We start from the raw sequence: 22826 nt of genomic DNA on the forward strand, positions 1-22826 counted from the left end.
GTCTAAGCATGTAACAGTGAGAACTGAGATGCCTTCTCTCACAGGACTCTTTGGTTTTCTGTCTTTACATTTTGCTTAAACTGAAGTCGGGTGTATCAGTTTCATGGTGTTGAAGACATTACTTCAGTTCTTAGCTCTCTGAATGAATAAAAGATGAGTGCTACTTGCTCATGTCACAAGCTAAGACTTAAATTGAATAGCTTGTCACTGAAGGCAGCAGAAGATGCAGGCGAGTCAAATATGCAGCTGCAGAATGCTGAGAGCAAGAGTATTCCTTTAACACTGAAAAAATTAATTTTTTTCCTCTATATTTTGTGGAGTGCTGATAATTGCATTTGTGGTTTGGCATTTCCACCTAACCCCTCACGTTTTCATTCATTTTCCATTAGTCTCCAGCTTCCAGAGAAGAGGTACGAGATGATAAAACTACAATAAAATGTGAGACATCGCCACCTTCTTCACCTCGATCTTTGCGTTTGGACAGAGTCCAAAAAGGAGCTTTGCATACTGTGAGCCATGAAGATATCAGGGATATTAGAAAGTAAGTAACTGTGAATAATTCAGGCTTACCAGCACCTTAATATTTCAGATCATCAGAAAAAATTAATAATCAGAGCTGTTCAGCCTGTGGGATTTTAGTCCGGATGTTGAAGTCTTTCTTAGAGTGTGAACACATAAACGGGTGGCTGTGTGACACAAACAACAAGAATACAGGTTTTGTTAATGATCAGAAATGGCTTTATCTGAAGAATTCTTCTGGTACTCAAGGTCTGCATTCTTTGCTTCATGTTTAGGTAATAAAAGATGTACAATTCCAGCTGTCTTTTAGAGGCTGGGATTTAGGTATGGACTTAGAAATAAATTGCAGAATTAGCATCATTTTGATTGACAGATGTTCTTTTCAATGTGCTTGAGTATCTGGGTGGATTCCACTCAAGTATTTCAAAGCTCCATTGTCCTCTCTGAGTTGCACTTTAAACACTTTTATTTCTTAATAAATAACTTAAATGACATGTAGCTCTATGCTTTGGTGCATAAACATCATGTCCCTTTCTTGCATAATTGAGCTGTTTCCACTGCTTTCTCTGTTTAGTGATGTGTTTCAGTAGATACATTTCTTTTCATGACTCATTAGAAGCAGAAATCAGATGTCATTAGTGAGTTTGAGCTTTCATTAACTTGCACAGAAACCAGAACTTGCCTTTTACTGTGTTATGTTAGTAGATTCGTTGTACATATGGTCCTTCATGACTCCTTTCTTTTATGCAGTTCAACAGGCTCGCAAGATGGGCAAACAAGTAATCCTAGTAGCAGTAATAGTAGCCAAGACTCCCTTCATAAAGCCCCCAAGAAGAAGGGGATCAAATCCTCTATTGGCCGCTTGTTTGGCAAGAAAGAAAAGGGAAGACCTGGACAAACAAGCAAGGAAATGTTAGGACAAGGTTGGTTTGCCTTAACTTTCATTTTGATTCCCATTAGGAGAGGGTGTGAAATACTAAATGTCATGTATATGCACATCATAACATTATTTTGCTGCTGATGTGCAGTGTTTTTTGGAGCTAGTGACACTGAATCTTCTGGTAGGTCTTTTTATGACTGTAAGATGCAGTTGGGTATTGCTGTCTTTGAAGTTTTCTGTAGCCAGGTTATTGAACCTTATTGAACAGCTTGTTACAGCTTGTTTTGTGAAGCAAAAATTTCAACTGTATCTTGGAAGTGAAAGAGGATTTTGTTGGTATTGACACCAACAGTTGTCTTCACCCAAAGGAACTGCCTTGAAACAAATCCACCTGGCTTCATAAATGCTATGGTTACCTTTCTCTCTTGTGTAATGCTTTGTGTAAAGCAGTATCCTTGTTGTTGACACCAACCATAAGTGATATGGGAACACTAAGACTTCCTGTTACACGTGGTTGAAACATGAGATTCAATGTGCAACTCCAGCTGGTTTTAGACAGCACCTATTTGAGTCTTACCAATCTGATTTTCACATTTTTATGCACCATTTTGATGGGTATGTATTCAACTAGAAAAAGGAGTGGTAGACGGGTTTGGAGGTTTAGCTTTGTACATTTCTGATCAGTAATATAACAAAGGATTAAATACTTCAGGAAAGCAGGTCTGATTTTTGAGTTACAACTGGCCAAAACTGAGATGGTAACAAGACTGGGGTTTTTTGTTTGTTATTTTGTAGGGGGTATGGCAGAAGCCGATAGTTCCTCTCAGGATGCATTAGGCCTCAGCAAGCTTGGAGGTCAGGCAGAAAAAAACAGGAAAATGCAGAAAAAGTAAGTACCAAATGTTTGTCATCCTCTATTGTTAAGATACTGCTCTGTTTAAAAATGTTTTCTTTTTTGTTTTGCTCTGTTTCCAGGTATTTTTGCCTAGTATGGTGCTATGGCTAACAAGCCTCTGTAGACTTTTAGAATGATTATTTCCAGAGCAATAATAACAGTAGCATAGATGATGGTAAGCTAGAAATGAATTTCAGTGCTGAATGCTTATGTTGAAATGTTGCAAGAAGCAAACATGCAGATAAAAGTGGACTCAAATCAAACCCATACCCACATCTGTTTTATTTAATACCTGCTTTGGGTTTGATTCATTTGGATTTCCCGAAGTTGTCTTTGGCTGTTACTTGCTCCAGAGTGTGAAAGTGTTGGCAGAGTGAAAGCCTGAGGTGTTCTGTACAGACATTTTCTGTGTGCATTTGCTGGTTCCTTTCTAGGTGACTCTGAAAATCTTACCTTTTGTGTTGCAGCTGCTAACTGCTGTTCAGTAATCTTTTTCACTTCTGGTTGTCCTGACACTTCCTCTCTTATATTTTAACAGCTGAAATCTTTACTTGCACTATATAAGTCTGATTTCCTGTTGTTTTTTTTTTTTCCCCCATAAATTGTGAATATTTCCCCTTTATTATGCCACCTTTTAGATACATGGTTACCTTTTCCTACTCATGAGAATTTTTCAGTGTGTGTCCTAGAAAATCTTCACTTTACTGTTCAACTTATGGGTATCTATTGCACACTTTGCTTCATCCCTTCTAAGTCGGGGAACAACAAAGATTATAAGCATAGGTGGAAAATAGATATTGCTACTAGTAGAAATCTTGCTGCTTATATGGTAATACAGGAAACACTCAAGTTTCTGTAAGTAGGATCAGGCATTCTTTGCATTTTTCCACTCAAAGCTGAGCCATTTACCTTGAACTTTTGTTGCTTCTGTTTTCTTCAGCTGCCTTTACTCTGTGTTGCAAAAGCTGACCAAGATCAGACATGTCTTGTTTTTTTCACTTGCTTTCTGAAGACCAAATAGTGAATGTTGAAAAGAAAGTGTGCTGCTTTTTTCTTTGTGAGAGATTTATTGCAGTACCTAAGTTCCATTAACCAATAAGAATAATGCCTGGTGACTGCTAATGCAAACCAGCAGTGTGTTGGTTTGAAAAGTCAGAATGGAATGTGGGTTTGTTTGTATAACAGAACGCTCAGCTGTTTTTCTTCAAGCCGTTCCACTGAAGGCAATCCTACATTATTATGATCTGGTATTTTCCCTTTTCTACAGAGCTTTAAAGTCAGACCACATCTTGGTTGAATAAAAACTTCTAGTCTGGTCATACCTAAATAGGGGTAGGCCTGTTCTTGGAACAATATAGATCTTTCTCAATAGCAGGAATAAATGTCATTCTGTAATAAATCAATCTATGCTGTCTTGCTTCAATAAATGCAAAAAATGCAGTTGCAATCATGACTTTTCTTTGTTAACATTCTTCTGCATTTCAAAACTTACTGGTATTAAGTATACCTCATGGCTGCATGTTGTTGGTTGCTTAAAAGGCAAGTGTCTGTATTAGACAAATGAACTTACTGTCTTGCCTTCCTATTAAATATGAGTATATTTTTATTCACAAAAAGCTATCTGTGATGCAGGTATTTCAGTGAAGGTGGGTATGAAACAAGAAACTCTCTTGATGAAGATATATATCATAATGTTTAGTGTCATTGCTTCTCACTGCTAAGTGCAGCAGCAAGGCCCATTGAACTTCCATGAGAAGCAAATCTACCATTATAAAGACATACTTGAAAGCAGCTGTTTCAGATCCTTTGCTGCCTTCTTTGAGGTGCACATTATTAAAAAGTGGTAAAGCTGCTCCGAATTGTTTTTCACTTTGATAGTGGAGCAGAGTGGGGTTAAAACAGATTCTCAAGGTGGACTGTTTGCTTGTGAGCTCCTGTGTTCAGCAGAAAGAATTCCAGTTACCTGGATGCCTGGGAACAATGACAGCTAGTTCTGCTTAGTCTTCACTAATCCCTATGTGCTTCCTTATCTTCCTGATTTCTGCACACAGACTGAAGGCAGTATTCAATGTCTCTACTAACAAAAATCTATAGTTACAGAGCTAAATGGCAGTCTGTGTTAATTGTCTGGTTTTGTATGCCTTTGAGTTCACTGTAATCCTCGTTTTACATTTCTCCTTCACTGTTTTATTTTCCTTTTGTTTACCATTTGATGTGGTAGTGCAAAATCAGGGTAAGTTCACACTTCTTTTCTTAGGATGGTTGTGAAAGTCTGAGAGCTCTCGTTTGGATTTTTTAGCAATATATTAAAAGCTCTAACTCTCAAAGTCTGATAAGAGGAGACACTAGATTCAAAAGAGTTTATTGTGGAAAATGTGTTGCTGAAATAAATCCAGTGTCGTGTAGTTCAGTGTCAGTGCTAGTTCAATGTCTTGTCCTAATTTGCATGGTGTGTATTTCTGTAGCAGAAATAATAAACCTTACTTAGAATGCATTTAGTTTTGTAATTTGGGTCGTGTAAGTTGTGTAACAATGGTGGATGTTTGTGGCAGTTCATTTAGAAGGTAGAGATTTGTGTAAAACTGTTGTTCTTTGTTTAGTAAATCTAACTTGGTTTTGGTGTTTTGTTCATGCTGTTCATCATCTTCGTCAGCTGTGCCATGGACAGTGTTTGCCCCAACTGTATTTGTGCTTTTCTGTGTACAACGCAAACTTAATACTGCATTAGTCAAAAAGGAAAATCCCTAAATTTAAGATAACTCTCCTTAAAAAAGATACACACAAAAGGTTTCTTGCATCCCTGAGATCAGTACATAATAAGGATATTAACCTTCCACTGGTGTTCTGCCTGAAGTTAGTCTATTTTCATCTTGTGTTTTCTATGGCTGCCTTTCAGTTTTTACACTTTGCAAGTCTGTCATTCCCATCAATATCACTCTCTTGACCACCACACAGCTCTACTCTGAACTTCCTCCAAATCAATTATTGTCAGTTCCATCCAAGAAATCTGGAATACAGCATTCCCCTTTGGCTGCAAGTTCTGGATTTATCCATTCCCATGCTGTCTTAGTCCAGTGACAAAGTGTTGCTCTGGGCTGCTTTATTTTCCTTGTAGTGTTTAGTGTATGCTTGCCTGCCAAAAGCCATTCTAAATACAAATACTTCAAATGGCCGTTAAAGGGCCTTGTGTGTTTGCATCTACATCAACCACCTGCAGTTTTGACATCATTTCTCATCCCATATGACCACAATTTCTTTGTTCTCCACAGCTGGTGTTAGATGCCTTTTGAATGTGTCTAACAACAAGTGTTCCCCTCTTGCAGCAGCACATGCGGTCTATTCCAAGTGATGTTCAGCCAACCTTTTATTAAGTCTGTAGACATCTATCCCTTCATTTTGTCACCTAAAGAGTTAAACCAGTAGCCAGCTACTCCTTTGACATTCTTGTGTCCTTCACAGTGCCAGCTTTATACCATCTGCTAACACTGCCAACATTACTGCAGTACTTTTTTCCTCCCAAAGATACAAGGCTGGATTTTTGCATCCACTTATTAAATGGTACAATTGGATGGCCTGTGAAATTGTGTCAGATGTTCTTTACATAATCTGATCATGTATTACTGGAATGCAGCAAGCTGCTTGGTGAAGTTGGAAGGGAGTTGGAAAAGTGAAGTTCTCTACTACAGGAAAAAAGCATTGATGCATTACTGGCAGAGGAAACATCAACTGCCTTTGAATTTCTCCTGTGAACTTTCAGTTTAATATTTCCCATGCAAGTGCATTTTCTATCTCTTCTTGCATATATATGTATTCCACAATTAATTTTCCCCTTCATGGATGCATTCCTCTTTGGGTAATATCAGCATTAAGTTATCTCGAACACTTTTTGGTTTTCTATTTCTATATGTTTGCCTCTATCACATAACACTTCCAGCTACACAGTTGTTTTCTGCATACAATACCACCACGAGTGTAAAGTTTTCATCATAACCTCATGTGTTTGATATAATCCCTGTATTAGTCATCTCCAGATGACTTACTGTTTAATGGTTAACCTGAAGTAGGCAGCAAGACTATAAAACTACTAAAAATGACACTGGAGGTCTCTGAACTCCATACAATACCCTAAGCAGCTTTATAAACTGGGGGAAAGGCAGTGATTACCTGCTCTTGTGGGCTCATCCTAGTCAGACCTGAGACTGCTTTGGGCATGTCTGTGCTCTTTCATCACTAGTGGTCCTCCCTCACTGTGCACAGTTGCCTTACTACAGCCACCAAAAAGAAAACCTCCAATTTTGAAGTTAAACTGCTAGGGAAAAACATTGTGTTCCTTTCTGGCAAATACAGTATTAAGCACTTTATTCTGTTCTTACCAAGCAGTATTTTATAATACCTTATTAATTTATTTTTCTCATGGTTTAAATCTTTAAGCAACAAAGTGAAGCAGAACTGACTGTGTTCAGGGCTGGTGATCTGTGGGATTAATGTAATGTGTTCTGCAGTAGCAGGAAAATAACTGATCTTTTATTCCTAATTTAGAAATATATGTATCTTTAAAAGCTAATACATATTTGTACACTTACAGTCTTCTCTTTGTTAGTGAAATCTAGCTATTGAGCTGCTCGCTGCTGAACACTATTTCCACCTTAGTTGTTGGCTCTTTAAAATGGGTACATTAGAATGGTTATTTGTAACCAGTTGTCTGGCATTTCCTTCCTTCTTCCCTCCCGTCTTTTCATCCTTGGGCAGCACATTTAATTAGGGTGAAGTATTGGGAAGCTCTTAGAGCTGTAGGAATTTATTAACATGCTGGTGGAGAAATACTATCTATTGATAAAACAGTTGCTAGTAGATTCATTACTTCATTGATTATTTTTAATACTTAGTTATCAATGTAACATAAGGATTCTAAGTATGCAGGCATGTCTAAAAGCTGAATACTGCACATCCAATTTTTGTGCCAGTAGCAAAGGAAGCTACTAATGTGTCAGTAACCCCTTTGAAAGATATCTTGTGTGGTAGTTTTTAATATCTAGCTTTGAAATATTTTATCATCTTAGGTCTATTCAGTACAGTTCTGAAGGCAGGGAGATCTTGTTTGGTTTAAATTGTGAGAAAGTGATAAATTCATGTAGGATCTTGAATCTGTTGTGTTGCTGCTTATCTGCCTAATTCTACACTTGCAAGCATGAATAAAAAGCCTAAGACAGTAAAACCTGTCCAAATTAAAGTCCTGAGGAGAGTGAGTAGAGACTCAACCATACCCGAGGCACCTTAAATATGTTCTTTTCCAGACTTTATCTGTTTTTTTTTTTTTTTTTTTTGGAAGAGATGTACCCAGGCAATGATGTGTGCTTATACCCACAACACTAGATTTTGTCTTTTGGTTTATCAGACAATTTTGGCAGCTATTTATAGGGTTCTTGTGAGCTTCCATTGTTTCTGTAAGCTGAATTGTCAATATCAAGCTTCAGCCTCTTCTGTGTCAGACTAACAAAGGAAATGGTGTCATCAAAGGAGATGAAAGCTCAGTTTCAGTACACAGCCTTTCAGAATACAATTGCCAACGCATGGATCTCTGAATGTAATGGATGTCTGAAGTGGTGCCTGAGAGGCTCGCTGTTGCACGTTGAAATTTGCCACGTGGATGGTTACTGTCCCACTTTCCAGCCTCAGCAGCCTGATGGACATTACCTTTCTGATGGCATGAGTATTTGATGTACTCATGGCTTTCCACAGGTTTCAGATCTGCATGTTGAATACAAATGACTTCAGTTTGAACAGAAATTTGCAGTAATTGAGAATCTCACAAACAAGTCTGACATCTCCCCTGTGTGTTGGCAGTGTTGGTTGGTTAGAGTGGCAGTACCAGTTTCTGAAAGGCAGGATCATGAGATTTCTTATCCGGTTCAGTTTATATCACTACGTAGTCCTTGAACATGTGCTGTGGCTGCTTTACTGGGTATATCATATAAGGCTGAGAAAGAAAGAAAGCTGACTGTTGGAAAGAAGGTAGTAAATTGTATGCAGTGTTTAAATTGTAACATCTATTTACTAGTTTCTGTTTATTACTAATAACTGTTCCTGTAATTGTAGGCATGAGTTGCTAGAGGAAGCCAGAAGACAAGGTTTGCCTTTTGCTCAGTGGGATGGGCCTACTGTGGTAGTGTGGTTGGAGGTAAGTGGTCCCTCCAAAAGAAATAAACACAAAATCAAAAACCTCAATGTACACACTTCTAAAGAACATAAGGTTTTGGAGCCAGGAATATTTTCCAGATCCTTACTTCCTTTATTTATGTTCCAGCTGTGGGTTGGGATGCCAGCCTGGTACGTGGCTGCTTGCCGAGCAAATGTGAAAAGCGGTGCTATCATGTCAGCCTTGTCTGATACAGAAATACAGCGTGAAATTGGAATTAGTAACCCTCTGCACAGACTGAAGCTGAGGCTGGCCATTCAAGAAATCATGTCACTAACAAGTCCGTCTGCTCCTCCCACCTCAAGGACGGTAAGGAATGTGATCCAGCTTTACACATGTCGTAAAACCATGGAGTTTCCAAGAATTCTACTGAAAACATGTAACTGAAAGGATTTGAACTTCAAATACGAATTTCAGGAAACATAAAATTGTAGGGGAACACATTATTTACATTTAGGATGTTTATTTTTCATGGATATCAAAGGAATAACTACATTTTCTTAAGGGAAAGAGGAATTTTTATCAATGTAAGTATGTAATCCAAAACACTTAGAGTGCACATAATTTGCCTTACTTCTTGGCCTCAGAAGAATTTATAATACAGATGAAATATATATATGCATCCAGAAATTAGTAAACTAGTTGGAGGCTCTTTTAATCCATGAGTAACAAGGCCATTAACTCCAAATGACGATTCAGGCCACAGAAACTAGGAGTCCACCTAACTCTCTATGCTATAGTAAATTTAGACACTTAGCATGAATTTCCTGTCAGTCTAAAGTTACTTCTCTGGTTCCTGGGATAACATACTGGACCACAAAGGTGTTTTTCAGATTAGAGCAGTCAAGTGTTTGTCCATTAATTACATTAGTGTAAGCTATTTATCACCTTCAGTGTTAATATCTTTGAAGAAAAGTGATCCATGTTAATAGGCTTTTGTTCCATGCCATTGCTTTCAATAGATATATACCTTTACTTAAGACTTAGAAACCATTGCTTTTACCCATGCCTGCTCCTTCGTGTACCGATTGCTTATATGTTCTGCAACCTCTCCTCTTTGTTACTGCTTTCCTTTCACTGGATGGGATTGATTCCCTGTGGGGTCATATTAGACCACGGGAAATGTCTGGGTAACACATGAAGAAATGGAAAATCTTACAGCCACCCAACAAACGGTTAGTTTATGGTGTTGCCACTTCTTTTCTTAGAGTGCTTTTCCCACTTTTTGAACACTTGAATCAAGTGCCTTTTGGTCTTCTTTTTTCTTTCTCTCTTTACTGAATGCATTAAAATTCTGGGTCATTGCTTCTTCTAATGACTAACCTTATAACCTGCATCTTGATAGTTTTTTTCCAGAAGAAGGAAAAAAATCAGCATTGATAAGATCGTAAACAACACCGTAAAATGAAGCTCTGATTTGATTTCTAGACAGTTGAATCACTTGTGCAGAAATCTCTTCTCTCCACAAAACTTTAATCAGTAGATGGGTTTTGCAACTTCTTATATGAAAATGAGTGTCATATATATATATATTTACAATGCATGATGCTTGCTTTATCTGGATGTTTTGGAATGCAGTAGACTTAGTTTTGCAGTGCACCTTTAACTTGGATCTTTGTACTAAACTTAAATACTAATATGTATGTGTTCTTTTGCTTTTCTAACCACGTAACAGGAAGATGAGGAGGGAAGCTGGGCTCAGGTTGGAAACTTTATGTAATATTACAGATTATATGTAAACTGTCATGATAATTAAAGCATGAAAGAATCAGTTTTTCTTTTATAGCAGTTTTGTTTAGTGATTTGGTGTGGCTTGGGAATTGGGATGGGGGAAACTACAGGCTTATCTTTGTATAAGATGTACTTGGAAGAGGCACTTTTATATTGATTTCAATATTTTAATGTTTTCTAGAACTTGCAATATTTGGTGGTTCATCCTTTAAACTCTGTAAAATACTTTGTTACATAGTACATCATAAAAAGCTGTGCATAAGGGTTTTTAATAATAGGATTGTTAGAGGGAAGAATATTCTGAAGTCTTATAATTAGCTTTCCAAAATATTTATCTAGCTTATGAATTACCAAAACCTAGTTATTCTTTCTTGTTGTATTCCATGTATTGAGCATGCAAGATCAGGTTTTAAAATGATTTCATAACATAAAACGTGGAAAGTTTTGTTGTGAGATAGCTCTGGGAAGCCAGAAGTCTTAACAGGAATATCTGCTCTGTACAGAATGTCCCGGCTCAACACAGCCACCGTTATAGGTGTGCTACAAGACATACTGAACCTACATAGTTAAGCAGATTTCTGTGCACTAATTGTGTAATCCTCCTTGATTAATTGTTTTCCCATAAAGCAGTGACAAATCCTAATTGTATTGTCAGGCATTAATATAGTTGAGTGTTTTGTACAGGGGTATAAACAAAACACAGGATTTGCCTGTGACCCATATCTTTGGTGTGGTATAGTCTCCTCTTGCTTGGCTGCTCTCCAGCTTAAACCTGTTTAAGTCCCATTAACTACATCTCGTACTCATTTGCAGATTGTTAATGATAACTATCATAGCTCGATTACCTGTTACAAGAGTAACACACACTTTCAGCCTGCTACCTAGTGATGGCTTGGAGAAATGCATTTCTATGTGGCCTTGTTCCTTTCCAGAAGATGCTTCCTCTAGAGGAGAAATAAAGCTTTTGACTTTTTTGACTAATTGCACAGTAAAAGTGAATTATTACCTTTTAAATTCTGGGCAAAAAAGGAGCTGCTGGGTTTTGTTGCTCCAGGAAAGATTAGATGCATAGTAACAAACTTATTTTTAGAGGTTTTCCCAGAAAATGCCTGGTGATTTGCAGGTCAAAAATGCAGTGAGATAAATATATATTTTTACTTATTATTTTTAGGATAAGGAGCAGGATTTAGAATCGCCTGTTCTTCAGCAGTGGCTTTTTATCAGTTTCTGAAAATAAAACCCCCCAACAATTATTTTTTTTTTTTGATCCCTTGCATTTATATGGTAATGTGACAAATAAGATACCCTCTCCCTCCCCCCGTTCAAGAGACACTATTTTCAGCATCTAAAAGTGAAGTGCTGAGACTCTTGCTATCAAAATGGGGTAGATTAGTCTATTTTTATTAGTTTTTGCATATTCATGCTCTTCAACATGAAATTTAAGGCAGTTTTACTTGATCTGAGTATCTAAATTTGCTTTTCTTCATCAGAACAACTTGTTCAGACAATATGTTTTGCTTTGCATACCTTTACAAGCTAAGAATTAAATACGCATAGTTTAACTCTTATTTCTGTCAAGTTTTATGACAAAGCTTTTCTCTTTTACTTCTCATTTTAATAAGCTTTTTCCTTCATTTCTTAAAAATAGACGTTAGCATATGGTGATATGAACCATGAGTGGATTGGCAACGAATGGCTCCCTAGTCTGGGGCTCCCTCAGTATCGCAGCTATTTCATGGAGTGTCTTGTTGATGCTCGAATGCTGGATCACTTAACTAAAAAAGATCTGCGTGGGCAGCTTAAAATGGTGGACAGCTTTCACAGGTCAGTAGGTTTAAACTGGTGGCTTAACTTACAGTAAATGTTTCCCTTATCTCTAAATGCTTTCTTTGTTTCCTTTTCTGAACAGAAACAGTTTTCAGTGTGGAATTATGTGCCTACGAAGATTGAATTATGATCGGAAAGAACTTGAAAGGAAAAGAGAAGAAAGCCAGAAGGAAATCAAGGGTTCGTGCATTGACCTTGGTCTGATTCTGATGTGTTTTCACTGGTTTGCTTCAAAAATCTATGTATAAAATATCAAGTCCTAAACACAGGAGATGGGTCTGGATGCAGGCCCCAAGCAGTGGATCATGAAACACATTGCTAAATCCCTTGTGCAGAGAGATGCTACAAATGCGGGCATTTTTTAAACTCTCACTGCCCTGAAGCTTGAAACAAAACTAAATGTTTTAGGAAAATGAGGGGTTTGAAAACGTTTTTGCTGTTTTTCCTTTTGTGTGAGTGTTTCTGGGTCTTCTTGCAGCTACATGATTTTTATTGCTGCTTGTGGCTGCTGATTTCTATTACCCAGCACTTGGAAAAGGTACTGAGGTGATGTAGGTGTTTGTAACTTCCAGATTCAGGATTATTATGGAAGAAGAAAAAGTAGGATGGGAATTCACATTGTTTTGTAAGACTTCCCATAGAAATTCTGCCCCCTGCCTAGTACCACACTCTTCTGACATCTTAAACTAAAACATTAGGTTACCTTGTACCCAATTTGCCTAGAAGGCCCTGTGCCTGCTCTTCCCCATTCCTTTTAAAGTGCTGGTACCTTTTGGTAGTTATTCTACTAATTGTGCTGGACAATGTTGCCAAGAGTCACAACTAACTGGCATGAAACAAGCCTGTGTTGTGGCTGGTAGGCCTTTTTTAGCCTCCTAAATGGTATGACTGCATTTATTGCCCATGGGGAATTGCTCCTTGGAACATGTAACTCTTAAATTCCTCCTGGGAATTGCTTGGGGAAGATGCTAGTTCACGCAAGCCAGAAACATGCGAAGGATCATTACAGCAGTTCGGTTGGTATAGGCATTCCTGAGCAGTGTAAAAAAAAAAAATAGGACATATTTGTTGTTTGACATTTGGGCTGAACCTGTAAATGCTGCTTTGTAATGTTTTATCCTTTAAAAAAATCAAAAGATGATTGCTGAACTGTTACAGTATAAAATGCCTTCCAGCAAACTTCCAATATATTTAGTTGCCACTTACAATTTATGATTGTGGAAAAGTATAGTAGTATGCATTAGTAAATTGAACACCTCCATAACTTAAAGGTAGATTAGATTATATTATAAAACTAATAAATAATGAAGCTTTAAAGAGTAATAACTAAAGCTCTCTGTTCAAACCCAGTATTGAAGTGCATGAGAAACTGCTATAAGTTTTTTCTTTTGAGCAGTATAATTTTTAGTCTGCCTTGGGTGACATCCAAGTGCCTAAGTGGCTGTATAAATAGGAGATCCTGTGTTCACCATCTGCATGAGTGCTGTGCCCAGCTGAACTTCTTGTAACTGTGACTAGCCTCTGTCTAGGCAGAGGAGATTGAATGAGGACTGTTCCTTCTGGGTGCAAGGAAAACTACTGTATAGAAAGAATCATAGAATGGTTTGGGTTGGTAGGTACTTTAAAGCTCATCCAGATCCAACCACCTACCATGGGCAGGCACACCTTCCACTAGACCAGGTTGCTTCAAGCCCTGTCTAGCCTGGCATTGAACACTGCGAGGGATGGGGCAGCCACAGCTTCTCTGGGCACCCTGTGCCAGCGCCTCAGCACCCTCACAGGCAAGAACTTTGTAATTATCTAATCTAAATCTCTGCTCTTTCAGTTTAAAGACATCCCCCTCTGTCCTATCACTGCATGCCCTTGTAAGAAGTCCCTCTCCAGATTTCCTGTAAGCTTCTTTTAGGTGTTGGAAGACTGTTATAATGATCTGAGTCGTGGAGTCTAAGCATGAAGTTTGTTTGCCAATTCAGAGCACTTTGTGCACACCAAAAAAGGCAGGGGCAGATTAGATCACACCATAAATAACAAAATTCCTTAGGGACTACTGCTTAACAGCACTTATGACTAGCTGTGTGTGTATGAAAATCAATCCCAACATGAGCATAGAGATCAGGAAAGGATTGTGGGGTTTTTGTTCAAGGAATTGTATTCTATGGTTCTATGCTTATAATTTGGGTAACTTTTTTTTCTCCATAGATGTCCTTGTCTGGAGCAATGAAAGAATGATCCATTGGGTCGTGTCCATTGGTCTTAAAGAATACGCAAATAACCTTGTAGAGAGTGGAGTTCATGGTGCTCTTGTGGCCTTAGATGAATCATTCGATTACAATGCATTAGCTCTCCTATTACAAATACCCACACAAAATACACAGGTAAGCAGGAAGTAGTTACTTTATGGCTGATAGGATTTTTGTCCTCTCTGTCAGGTTAAAAATGGAACTGAGTAGGGTTTTTTTGCTTAGCTGAGGGCATGTCTTTCTATTCCCAGCTCTGGGAACTTTAGAAATGGAAAGTTATCCATTATCCTGTAAGATAAAAACAAAGGACTGCGCTTTTCTGACTGTTTCCTAAGTGTTAATAACAATTCTGGTTGATAAATTTCCTTTAACAGAAGGTACTGTTTGAATATTTTCCCTGTAGCCTATTGTCACATTAGTGTAAAACTCATCAGTTTTGTTGTTTGCTGTTTTTTTGTTCTGAAATAAGGAAGTTTGAACCAGAAATCATGAACTTTGTCCCGACTAAGAGAAGGGAGAGAGCTGTTTAAGCCTTCCTTAAATTTTTAATAAGTTACAAATTAAATGGTAACTTTTCAAGTACTGAGTATGTTTGTTAAACTGATAAGGTATTAAACAATGTGGGTTGTAGGAAGTTTTAAGAATTACTATAGGCTACTAATTACTATACTTTGGGAATTGATTTCCATTTCTTTTTAATACTGTAAACTTCAGGCTCGTACTGTTCTGGAGAGGGAATTTAATAACCTTCTTGCTGTGGGCACTGACAGAAGACTTGATGAAGTAAGTTACTTGAGCTGTTGACCTGTTTTATGGTCCTGAGATCTTTATCAGAACTGCTAAGTGAAAGAATGCAGCTTGAACCTCTTTAAGCTATTGACAAAGGAGTAACAGAAACCATAACTTGTAATTCTTTGAGAGTTTCTGAATGTGTCAGGTTTTGTGTATTTAGGTAAGATGAATTTAAATATGACACTATTGAGATTTGCTTACAGGGTTAATAACTAGTAGGAACACTTTGGGCTGAATCCTCTTTCTGTCTAAAATGTGGTAAAACTAGTGACCAATGATGCAGGTGGACAAGTTATAACAAACTAGGTGTGCGACTTTTTTCTAGACCCTGTGAACCCATAGCCTAAAAGAGAGGGTGTTACATCTTTAACCTTTTCAGTTATCAATGCTGTAACTCCATGAACAGTTACAAGCTGGTGTTAATTCCCAAGAGAACCTTAATTCTGTGCTGCCTCTCCTCTGGCTCTCTTGTTCTAAAGGGAGTTTGTGGTAGCACATGTAGGCAGAAGTGATTCAGATTAAGTGGCAAAACCCTAATGTGATTAACCAGATCAGGGAACCAGACCATGTATCTCAAACATACGTGCGAGTATGAGGAAGAAGACAGGGAAAGAGTGTAAGTGCTGGCATGAATGGCTTTTAGATCAAGTGAGGTGAAGCATACTCCAGTATGTTTATGAAGGAGGCTTCTAGGACAGACCTTAATTAGTTTTGTGTTCATCTTTTGCCAAATGGATTTGTTGTTGGCCTTCTGTAGCACATCCTGACAGCCCTGTTCTCAGCACGCATCTCTAGTAGATAGAGATGTAGCTTTTACTAATATCATCAGAAAGCAGCTTAATAGTTTTCTAAGGTACTTTTCCTTCAGTGATTTCAAACTGCAAGAGAAGGAGCTTTGAGGGAATATATGTTTGCTCTGCTCTAGCATCATAGGGTGGTTTGAACACAGCAATCTCTTTAAATAATGTGGATACTTGTCTCTGTGTTCTACAAGGAGATAAAATTGGGTAAAATGCCATTCAAAGGATTGAGGTGTTTCTAAAGGTGAAGTTGGCAAATGGAGATGCATGATGGGTATATTTGCATTGACACAATACCTTCACTCTGAAAGACACTTTTTGGAAGTGGGACTTAGTGTTTTATTAAGTGCTCTATTATATTTCTGATGTGGAATATTACTTCAAAGATGCAGAAGCATTAATGAGCAGAAAATGCACTTGGGTGATTACATGTTAACTTTACCCAAGTGCTTAAGCAGAAGACTTCAGAGCAATATAATATTTATTACACTTCCTTATTCCCCCCCCCCCCCATCACTTCCTGCTATCTGTGGCATGAGAAAGCACAACAGTGGTATCATTATTCCTGTAAGTCAGAATTGAAGGCTAAAAGTAATTGTTCAGATTAAGCCTCTATTTGTTAGTGTTCCCAAAGCAGCTTTTACGATCTGTTCCACTCCTCATATCCCCAAAGAATGAGTGATGTGACACTTAGGAATAACTGCAAATCATGACATGCAAACATTTGAAGTACAAAAGGTTTTCCTCAGTGTGCTAGGCCCATGAATTTCCATAGTTATTGAGCTGAAGAGCCTACACTCTAGCAAATGAACACAAATTGGTGCAAATTAAGACCTCTGCTGCTGTTACACCTGAACTGTTAGCTCAGTCAGTGGTCATACATGTACTTAAGATTGTCATTAGTCCTTTTAATGTCAGTAACAATGCTACTTTTTTGAATCACTAATGATGTTTATCAATGTAACAGGATGATGATAAGAGCTTTAGGAGAGCACCTTCATGGAGAAAGAAGTTTAGACCAAAGGACATAAGAGGTTTAGCTGCTGGATCAGCAGAGACTCTTCCTGCAAATTTCAGAGTTACAACCTCAATGTCTTCACCCTCTATGCAGCCAAAGAAGATGCAGATTGATGGTATTGATTTTGTATTATTTTAAGCATGATGCAGTTTTTTTTTTGCTTGAGATTACAGGGGAGTTAAGTTCAAATGACCTTTTTGCTGCATAAAAGCATCTGCCTTGTGCATGGTTGTATATATAACATTATGTTTAACCACAGGGTGCTTTATCATTTCAGGAAGTTCTACTAATTGTGGAGTTTCTTTTTGACTTCATTGGAATAATAAAATGAGAATTATAGTTAAAAAGACATTTATTTTAAACTAGGAAAATAAAATGACATTTTAGTAGAAGTCTTTTAATCATGTGATGTGTAGTTTCCTCAGTAGCAGCAATTAGACCAATGTTAAGTCCCACTTCTGAAGTGCAGTAAGACGTGTTCAACAGGGATGTGACTAAACTCCCTTGGATAACTTTGAGGTTATTAAGACTTGAGTCCCCTGCAGTGGACACTTAAGTGCTGATCATACTTGAAGCCACTACTTCCTTTGTTGCTGTGTACTTAGTGATCTGTATATGTGCCTGTGCAGAGATATATATTAAACCCCCCCCAAAAACCCAGCAGGAAGTGGAAGTTGATCAACGGTCACATGAGGTATCTTGTCTGTTTAAAAACAGTCTCTTTAGTACCATGAGAATAAACTTTTACATGAACTTGCTTTACAAAACACAAGTAAAAATAAATGGAAAATGAGTTTAATTGAAACAGGGTAAGAATTTCAGCGTAACCTGAGACTTGTCTTAGGTTCTGAAAACTCTGTAAGGAAAGCTCAAAGAAGCAACCTGTGCATCTGATGTTACTCTCCTAAAATGGGAGATGTTTTAAATTAGCACTATCAATAGCACAAAATGTTTTCCAGAATTTGTGGAAAATGCTGTAAATGAAAATAAGTAAAGTCTTTACCATCTAAAACCCTTGTCTTCCTATAAGATATATATCAAAAAAGCAAACCAGCAAAATATATAAACTATATAAAGTAGAAAATAAATCACTTGTAGAATTACCTTTGCCAGGTTTTGTGTGCTAGCTGGCAGGCAGACGTGTTTAGAATTCCTTTTGTTAGCCACTGAACTACAAGTGGTTAACACGGGAACTGTAAAATACATTCTGCTTTCCTAACTTGTAACCTTAGTGCGTACCATAGCTGTAATCACATTGCTGTGATGGGTTGTTTTTGAAAACTAACATGCATGCTGTGTTCTGCATGTCTTCCTGTGCTTCTGGAAATAGGCAGTGTATCAGGAACACAAAGATTGGATTCTGCTACAGTAAGGACCTACTCCTGTTAAAGCCTTCTCCTGGTGAGTAAAGTTGATAGGTATCATGGTAATAAACCAGCTGTTTATGAAATAAAATGTCAGGTATTTTAATACAGTGAATTTACACACTTCAAACTGGTTTCAAGTTTTCCACATAGATTGTTATGTTGAAAACTTGTAGCTTATTTGGTACAAGGAGAACTATGAGTGCTTAAATATTTACTTTTGTAAACATATTATTTTGAGGGGTTTTTTGAACAGCTTCAGAAAGGCCCCATGACAAATAGCTATATAGAAAGTGTTGAAAGCAAAGATTGGGTGGAACAGCTTGTGAAAGTGGGGAGGAGGGAAGGGAACTAAATTAGGCATATAAAGGAAAGAATTTATTGTGTGACACTGCAGTTGAGATTACTGATCTTTTAGAGTCCTTGGTCAAAGTTACCCCGCTACAACATATTTCAATACTGAATTGTTATAGGGGTAATTCCATAGTTATCTAATTCTTGGATTCACTGTGGTTGCTTAGGCTGGCTGGTTGGATTTAGCTACCTGCAGCCTAAATTTGGGTACCTGTGAGCAGTGCTGACACTAAGGAGCTTGATAACACAAGGGTGTTGTAGCACAAAATATATGTATTTTGGCTTATGAAAGATATATATTACTCCAGGATTTGATACAGCATCTCTGCTGTATTTTCTCATAGAAAAGTATTTCTCTCATTTTGCAAAGAAAAAACTATATATTTTTTTATACTATATTGGATATTTTAAAAAGTTAAAATCTTGCCCTCATTAGTTGGTATTTTCCATGAGCTATAAATTGCCTGTCTCTTCTGCTTACAGCTTCTTTCCTTTCCTCTCACCAGTAATATCTCTAGCAGCTCATGTACTGAAGTACACAAGTTCTGAACCTTTTTGCATATACAAGTTTAGCTCTAAAGGGCTCTTATGTATGAAGTGTTGAGAAGGGAAACTCTTGCACATAGCAGCTGGAATCATGTGGCTCTGTCAGTTCATAATCTCATCTCAAGAGGCTATGTTAAATTTCTTTTAGTTTCAAGCACTGAAGTTTGAAGTCTTTCCCTCCCCCAAATTCTCCCCAGTGTTACAGGATTTTCTACAGTCAGATGACCTAGGATAAAAATCTAGGGAGCCGAAATACTTGACCTCAAGTGGTTTACTTTTGCATTGCAACTGAAGGTATCAGAAGGCCATAAGACTGTATTCATCATGGCATGGCAGTAATTCAGTGCATGTCTGCTACACTGCAGAGCTGTTTGTGACAAACTTGGAATGAAATGTGTTTAAAAACCTGCTAATGGATTATTTTGTGTTCTTTTTGTGTGTTTTTTGTTTCTTTTTTGCAGTTTACCCACACTATTTCTACCGGTGATATGCAGCATTTTGAACATTTGGAACCCTTAACCTGTTAATACTTGTTAAATGGACACTTTGAGATATTTTATTACAGAGTTTTTAATTAGCAAATAAATTCATGAGTACTATAGAGAAAATATTTTAGAATCTAAATGTTTCTTATATTTATGTGACTTCTCATTTATATAGTTACTTACTTTTTTCTGTTTCTATTCAGTCTACAAATCAAATCATTGCTGATTTTTTTTTTTTATTCTAAGTTTAGTCTTTCCAACTGAATGTACTGTAATGCTTGTATGTATATGCCCCTATAAATAATATAGGGTTTTTGTAAATTATGCAGTTACTGTAATTATCATTGTTTTTTAATAATGAAACTGAAGGTGAAAAGGATTTTCATACCTTTGTAAAAGTACCATGACACCAAGCAGTATATATTTTGTCTTTTTGAACTGTTAGCTTAGCTCTGAAAACAAGTCCAGCTTTTTTTCAGGTAAGCCTATGTTGTCGTTGGAGGTATGGTACATGATGGTTCTTCTTTCAGAACTGTACCTTTCCACAAAGAGGATTTGTCAAGTAGTGGAAATCTGTCTTTATTTAAAATGTAACTTGTTTTTAAAGCTGGGAGGAACTATAACACTACGGAACACATTTTAGAAGTGACTGACTTGGTCATAACACTCTCTGCTGTACTTGTGTAATGTATCTTCACGGTGACTGAAGACAAGCCATAAACCAAGGACTCTTTGTTTTTATTTTTCCTTAACTGAGGAAGATGATAGACTTCATCATAATTTCTGGTGGTAATCCACAGGCCACAGAGAGTTTCTGTCCTAGATCTTTTTGATTTAAAACACTTGTGGAAAGATGCTCTTGACACTAGTTTTAATGGACCAATAATTGAAGCACTGCAGCTTCATGTCAGTGAGTAGTGAAAGATGAAGGTACAAGGGGCTGAAAACTAAAGCAGTGCAACTTCTAATAAAGGCCTTACTTTTTCTTATGTAAGTCATCATTTGTGTTTTGTAAACTTCTGAAGAGTTGTCTGGACTTTAATTTTGATGGCTGTAGCCATTTTGGACCGTGTTAAGTAGAAAATGTATCCAACACTTGTAAATGGCATATTAAAAAGCCAGCAAGAATCTGTTCAGATGGTGCATTATTTATTATGCAACAGTATATATAGCATGTCTTTTATTCTTGTTTGTTTTCCACTTTTAACTTGCTTGTAAAACTGAAATCCATTGTTACTGTTCTGTTTTTTCTATTAATCTTTTGTGTATTTTCAGATTATGTAACAATATGTACAGTCTACTTTTGAACTATTTTTATCACAGTATTATTTATTGCTTTCTTTCAATAAAGTACTGATGCATTTTCCACTGCCAATAAAACACTATTGAAAAGCTAAGATCTAATTGTATGCAGGCAGATACTTTTTCAGTGAGTGGATATTGTCAATAAAGCATCTTAATGATTGTTTGCTGCCCTGTAGATCTTGTTTCTCTCCAGCAGAGAAATGTTCCATTAGATGTGACGTTTTCTTTGGAATTGTTTAAGCTCGTGTGTTAATCACTTTCTGAAAACCACTTTTCCAAAGAAAACTGCTTTGTTGCCTACTTCTACTTGTTAGTTAGAGCTATGATTTACTATTAAAGCTATCACACAACTTCAGTGTGTTCAGGTCCACATGATGAAGATTAAAGTACTGTCCTATATAGGAGCAACAGTTGCTTTGTTAATAAAATGAGATTATGACCATAGTGTTATTGGGGGAGGAACATAGGAGTCAAGGGAACCGGTACAAAATTGGGTCATAATAGGGCTGCTTATGTCAATTTTAATATATTTGTAAACCATTTCTTGCATAGAAAAGAAGACAGAAGGATAAAGTCACAGGATAATGGAAACAGTAGAGAAGCATATTTCATTATGTCCTCTAGATCAACAGCAGGATGTGGAATGCATGGAATGGCGAAACATTGTGATTGATGCTTTAAACATTGTTCGATAACCATCTCTGTTTGTCTAGCTTGTCTGTATGAGTTGCTATCTATCTGATCATTTGCAGTCGCTTTTTATATTCTCAGAGAATCTATCTTTCTAGAAAAAGCTAAAATGAAACTGCAGAAGGAGATCCTGACTCGCTGTTAAGAAAAAGATTGCATAGACGTTTCTGGTCACTGATGTGATAGTAGGTGTTCGAAGTCATGTATTGTTGCTTCTCGGGAGTGAAAACGATGCGGAATAGACTTGTAAAATGTGAAAAGAAAAATATGTTTATTATTTTAAGGCTGTAAAACCTTAACTGTTATGGAACAATGGAATTGATATGAGAGCTAGAATAAATGAGTGAAATAGAAAAGCTTTCACGAACTGGCAAAATGGTGTGTTGACTTCCTTCTGAATTATACAGCAAAGTTTTATCTAAAGAGAAATCTGGAAAACCACTTCTGGCTCAGTTTTAATAAACTCCCCTCCCTCCTGGAAAGAGAAACATGCAAATGCATGTGTAGAAGGCATATGGGTGTGTTACAGTAATGTTTAAATAAAGGTTGGTTAAATATAACTTCTTGTAAATTGGCAAATCTCTTTAGTTGGAAAGAGCTATCAAAGTATGCATTTAATCTGCAATGAGGAGGTGGTAGAATTATCTCAACTTTAAACTTGTGATTTTGTTTTTTGCATGTTCAGAGGGCAGGGGAATCTCAAAACAGGTGTTATAACTTGCTTCATCTTTCCTCTTTCAAGCTTGATGTAGAAGTAAAACACTGCTCTTGCAGCGCTTCACGGACAGTAGCGCTTTATTGTGCCAAAACTCAGAGCAGAGATCACGTGAAGTAGTTCAAAGCAGAACGTGAGTTTGGAACTGGGTAGACCTAAAGTTCATTTTTTATGTCATTTTTGCCAAAAAGGTAGTTTAGTCTCATTTAAGCAGCAGCGTTTGGTGGGTTTATATGGCATGGATGGGAAGTAATACATAAATGTGGCTGGTGTTTCTTCCTGTCATCAGAGGGACCAGGGAAGACTCCACAGCACCAGAGCCAGAAATAATGCCAGAAGGAATGAGGTTCTCTGAGCCTGCTTTCTCCTCCAGCAGAATTAAGTTTACCCTTATCTTTTAAATGTGCCATACTCAATTTATCTTACCCTTAACACAGAAAAATACAGTAATTGAGTCTATTTACACTGT

At 37.2% G+C, this 22826-nt stretch overlaps 1 protein-coding gene across 9 annotated transcripts in view; it reads left to right on the top strand.

The window, feature by feature from the left end:
• Positions 1 to 22018, top strand: part of PPFIA1 (PTPRF interacting protein alpha 1) — a 60814-nt gene extending 38796 nt beyond the window's left edge. For 3 of the 9 annotated variants that reach the window (XM_062621911.1, XM_062621914.1, XM_062621915.1), the window contains 14 exons: positions 390 to 541; positions 1270 to 1442; positions 2195 to 2288; positions 8391 to 8472; positions 8599 to 8799; positions 9603 to 9665; positions 10166 to 10192; positions 11870 to 12045; positions 12131 to 12228; positions 14248 to 14423; positions 15003 to 15071; positions 16848 to 17013; positions 18229 to 18299; positions 19624 to 22018. In XM_062621911.1, coding sequence (XP_062477895.1) covers positions 390 to 541; positions 1270 to 1442; positions 2195 to 2288; positions 8391 to 8472; positions 8599 to 8799; positions 9603 to 9665; positions 10166 to 10192; positions 11870 to 12045; positions 12131 to 12228; positions 14248 to 14423; positions 15003 to 15071; positions 16848 to 17013; positions 18229 to 18287 — 1536 coding nt within the window. In that variant the 3' untranslated portion in view covers positions 18288 to 18299; positions 19624 to 22018. The remainder of the gene's footprint in view (positions 1 to 389; positions 542 to 1269; positions 1443 to 2194; positions 2289 to 8390; positions 8473 to 8598; positions 8800 to 9602; positions 9666 to 10165; positions 10193 to 11869; positions 12046 to 12130; positions 12229 to 14247; positions 14424 to 15002; positions 15072 to 16847; positions 17014 to 18228; positions 18300 to 19623) is intronic. The other 6 variants (XM_062621916.1, XM_062621917.1, XM_062621918.1 and 3 more) reach the window with 3 other exon arrangements.
• The last annotated feature ends 808 nt before the right edge of the window (positions 22019 to 22826 follow it).

This window comes from Pezoporus occidentalis, unplaced genomic scaffold (assembly GCF_034315485.1).
Source record: "Pezoporus occidentalis ecotype Australia unplaced genomic scaffold, CSIRO_AGI_Poc_V1 ctg236, whole genome shotgun sequence".
In the NCBI taxonomy this organism is placed as follows: domain Eukaryota; kingdom Metazoa; phylum Chordata; class Aves; order Psittaciformes; family Psittacidae; genus Pezoporus; species Pezoporus occidentalis.